The following is a 3,690-nucleotide window of genomic DNA, read 5'->3' on the forward strand; positions in this document are numbered from 1 at the left end:
TATCTTGCACTGGTCTTGCTGCTGGTATTTCACTTCCTTTCCTTTACTTGACACCAACGGAGAAAAATTCCTTATTTCATTTGAAGAGGAGAGGTCCTCTTGCAGTTGAGCGTCAATATGTTTTAGGTCTAAAGGGAATGAATGAGAATCATAATAAGTGGTCCTTTTACTGGCTTGTGTTTCTGTTCGCATCCATGGCCCATGGTTTGATACTTCAGTTTTGATTTGAAGAGATGGACATACTTATTGAAGATGACCTAAACATCCACAGCAGTAGCAGAACTCCGATAATCGCCCATACTTAAAACTAATCCATGTAGCTGGCTTACGTTTGCGGATCAGTGGGAAACCTTCAGGCAGTGGTTTTTCTACATTTATTTCGACTTGTATGCGCATGTATCGTCAGAAAAGTATACCTGGGCCTGCAGCTTTCTCAACTTGTATGAAATTTCCAAGCTTGGAAGCGATTTACGTCAATCATGAACTCCAGAGGAAGCCCATGAATCTGCACCCAAAATGCAGACATTTTTGTATTAACTTCGAGGAGCCTTAAACCAGGTGGCCAACTGCAGATGACCATATGGAATCCTTTAACGTTCCATGGCCTTTGGTCCAAAACCCTTTGCTTTTCATCCTCATTTGAAAAAGTAAACAGAAACATGTTGACATCCAAGTCTTCTATGTTAAGCCCTGTCGAGAAACTCCATGCCCATTTAATGGTTGCATGAAGGGCATGCTTACTGAGAGGGCGAGATGATATTACCCTGCCAATAAGGACATGCGATGATAACTGCGATTCTACGTCTGTTTCAGACTCAAGATTAAGATCATTCCAGTTTACTGGGATAGCACTCTCAGTTGACGACCCAGCCATGCTTTCCTAAAGGAAAAGAGAAGGATTCATGATATCCTAAAAATAGAGTTGAAAGTACAGAGGGAACAAAGATTTAATGGTTTGTGGGCGGGGAGTTAATGCTAGAAAAAGAGGGAGTTAATGATTGAAGAGAGAGTTGGTTGGATTTCAAAGTGGATAAATTCAGAAGACTCCATTCAGGAAGGATTCAACTCACCAGGGAGATGGGGAGAACTCATCGTGGAGCTGGAACAAATCATCTTCTAGATTTCATTATTAACACTTTACCTGTAAACTTTCTATATATATATATTTATTTATTTATATATATTTCATTTTTACTCTTCTATTTAAACACACGTATTTAAAAATTAAAATAAAATGACAAAAATGATAAATCACTTGTTGATTAGGTGGAGGTATGTGGTGTAAGGCTTCTATTTAGAATTTCTCAAAATCGAAATATTACCCTTATATTTAAAAATTATTAGATATATGATATATCTCATTATGAAAATGAGAAAACGAGATTGATTGAGATGAATAAGGAATAAATCTTATATGTTAATAGCTCTTTGTGGTCCGATGAATATCAGTAGATCTATAGGTGACACAAGGAAGGTTAGTCCTCTAGAGATGCCTTTATAATTTACTTACTGAAAAGTACAAAATAAATAAATTTATTAGCTTGAAAGATCTTTTGTATTGGGGAAGGATCGATCACCAAGAGATGAACCTTAAAAACAATCCACAGATGACAGAAGACCAGTACTTCAGCAAAGTAACATCCACGGAATGCAATCAAATTGGGATGTTTACCAGTCTTTTAGCATTTTCTGCAAGCATATATAGCAATTAACTGCTGAATATTGGTCGACAAAACAGGGGCCAAATCCCTCTTTGAACTTTTGAAAAAGCATTCATACAACAGTTAAAAATCTATACATGTCAAAAGAATAGTCTCCATAAAATTTTCAATTGTTTTATGGCAATCATCAAGGAACAACAGCAAGAAAGCAGCCATGTCTTTGAATGGCAACCCCCATGCACTTGCTGTCTGGTCTTATATATATATATATATATATATGTATAATTCAGTTGCTTACAGAAAAGAACTCACCATATTTGTTGCAGAGTCGGGATATTACATTAATTGCAATGAAAACTTCAGTCTACTGCAGCATTCTAGTCGTGCTAATTCTTGCGAGCTTTTTGGAAAATGGCCACCTTTGTGTTGCAGATCCTACTGATGGATTCACCCCTGTGCCTCTAACTGATGCCAACTTTAAACTGCAGAAACCATATGACATACCACTTGAGGATCGTTACACTTATAAAGATGGTGTTCATAGATTTTGGGTCTACAGCAAGGACAAGCCTTTCAAGCCTGATAGCACCACCAGACCACGCACTGAAATTCGCATCTCTGTAAATTCCCTCTCTCTCACTCTCTCTCTCTCTCTCTCTCTCTCTCTCTCTCTCTGCATGCATGCACTATTTTCAATTAGAAGTATATCTCTAATTCTGCATAATTTGCAGAACCTGACACAACTTCAAACTGTTTCATCTTAAATTGTCGTTTTCTGACATATCATGTGCGACTGATGATAAGAAAATATAGAATAAAGAGTAGCATTACTGGCTTCTAATAGCTGTTGGATTAGTTTTAGTTAATATATTGTTAACTCTCCGGGAGTTGTATATGATCTAGGGACATGACTACTCGTCAGGAGTTTGGCAATTTGAAGGCTACACTTTTGTGCCGAGTGGAACCTCCGGCGTGACGATAATGCAGATTCATGGCGCAACCGCTGGAGCCACGACGCTGCAGCTAAGGATGTACAAGCCTGGAGACATAAGGTATTATCGGTACAACTTGGTGGCTGCTGATCTCTACGATAGGTGGGTCAGAGTGAATGTAATCCACGATGTGGATAAGGGAAAAGTTACAGTTTTCATCGATGGAGTCAAGAAGTTTGTGGTGAAAGATCAAGGGCCAGGGGACCTGTATTTCAAATGTGGAGTTTATGCTGCGCCATTTGGTTCCAGCAATTACATGGAATCAAGGTGGAAAGGGATCAAACTTTTCAAAAAATGACTTGAATAAACGTTTCAACTATATCTACAAGACCTAAAAGAGTTTATTATATATGGTGTGAGAGAGTGAAAGATGTAGAGTTTGAAATCTGCTGTATATTTGGGTTCCTACGTTATGAAATATAAACCAGTGATTTGATAAGGTTTCTTGCCCTCTTCTTTGTATTGGTGTTTGGGTAGGTTGATCATATACATCCAGAAGTTGAAAAAAATCAGACCGTTAATAAGCTGTGTAGAGTATCTAATGGGTACTCACCTACACGTGTTCCAATGATACAGTAGGAAACCAATTCCCGTTTGCGTTAACACTGGCAGCAAACTTATGTAAACAACACCAATATCTAATAGCACGTTACCGAACCACGTAAATCTCGTATGTTACATGTGATTGATTCCCTTTTTGCTTGCTTTTTCTCTTATCTTCCTCGCAAAGTGGTGGAGTGGACTACATATCTATAAGCACGTCATTAGCTCTGTATGCCTATAACAATTTGAGCTGTGCATTGAAGCATTAATGTTTTTCAATAACAGATTCCCCACGTATGAGATTTTTGGGATTTCTTCTATGCAGATGTCACGGCTTAAAGGAGATCACAGCAGAATATTCTGATACCAAAATTCATCGCCCCCTTAATGTATAAGCTAAGGTAAATTGCATTACACAATTATGTTCAAATCATAACCGCCACCCTCTGCCCGCTGTCTACCCGGGTGGTGGGTGGGGAAGAGAAGGGGGAAAA

The 3,690-nt window shown here is 38.4% G+C and overlaps 1 protein-coding gene across 1 annotated transcript; it reads left to right on the top strand.

Moving 5' to 3' along the window:
• Nucleotides 1-1,897: 1,897 nt before the first annotated feature.
• Nucleotides 1,898-2,951, top strand: LOC121242038 (citrate-binding protein-like). The gene is made up of 2 exons (XM_041139920.1): nucleotides 1,898-2,281; nucleotides 2,565-2,951. Exons 1-2 carry the CDS (start codon nucleotides 1,898-1,900, stop codon nucleotides 2,949-2,951), a joined length of 771 nt encoding a protein of 256 aa, XP_040995854.1.
• Nucleotides 2,952-3,690: the final 739 nt, after the last annotated feature.

Source organism: Juglans microcarpa x Juglans regia, chromosome 8D (assembly GCF_004785595.1).
Source record: "Juglans microcarpa x Juglans regia isolate MS1-56 chromosome 8D, Jm3101_v1.0, whole genome shotgun sequence".
Taxonomy (NCBI): Eukaryota; Viridiplantae; Streptophyta; class Magnoliopsida; order Fagales; family Juglandaceae; genus Juglans; species Juglans microcarpa x Juglans regia.

Bases quoted from the DNA above. Each gene is read 5' to 3' on its own strand.
- LOC121242038 (XM_041139920.1), top strand. From the start codon at position 1,898: ATGCACTTGCTGTCTGGTCTTATATATATATATATATATATATGTATA. The intron at 2,282-2,564 runs GTAAATTCCCTC...TATATGATCTAG, and splicing joins GCACTGAAATTCGCATCTCT to GGACATGACTACTCGTCAGG.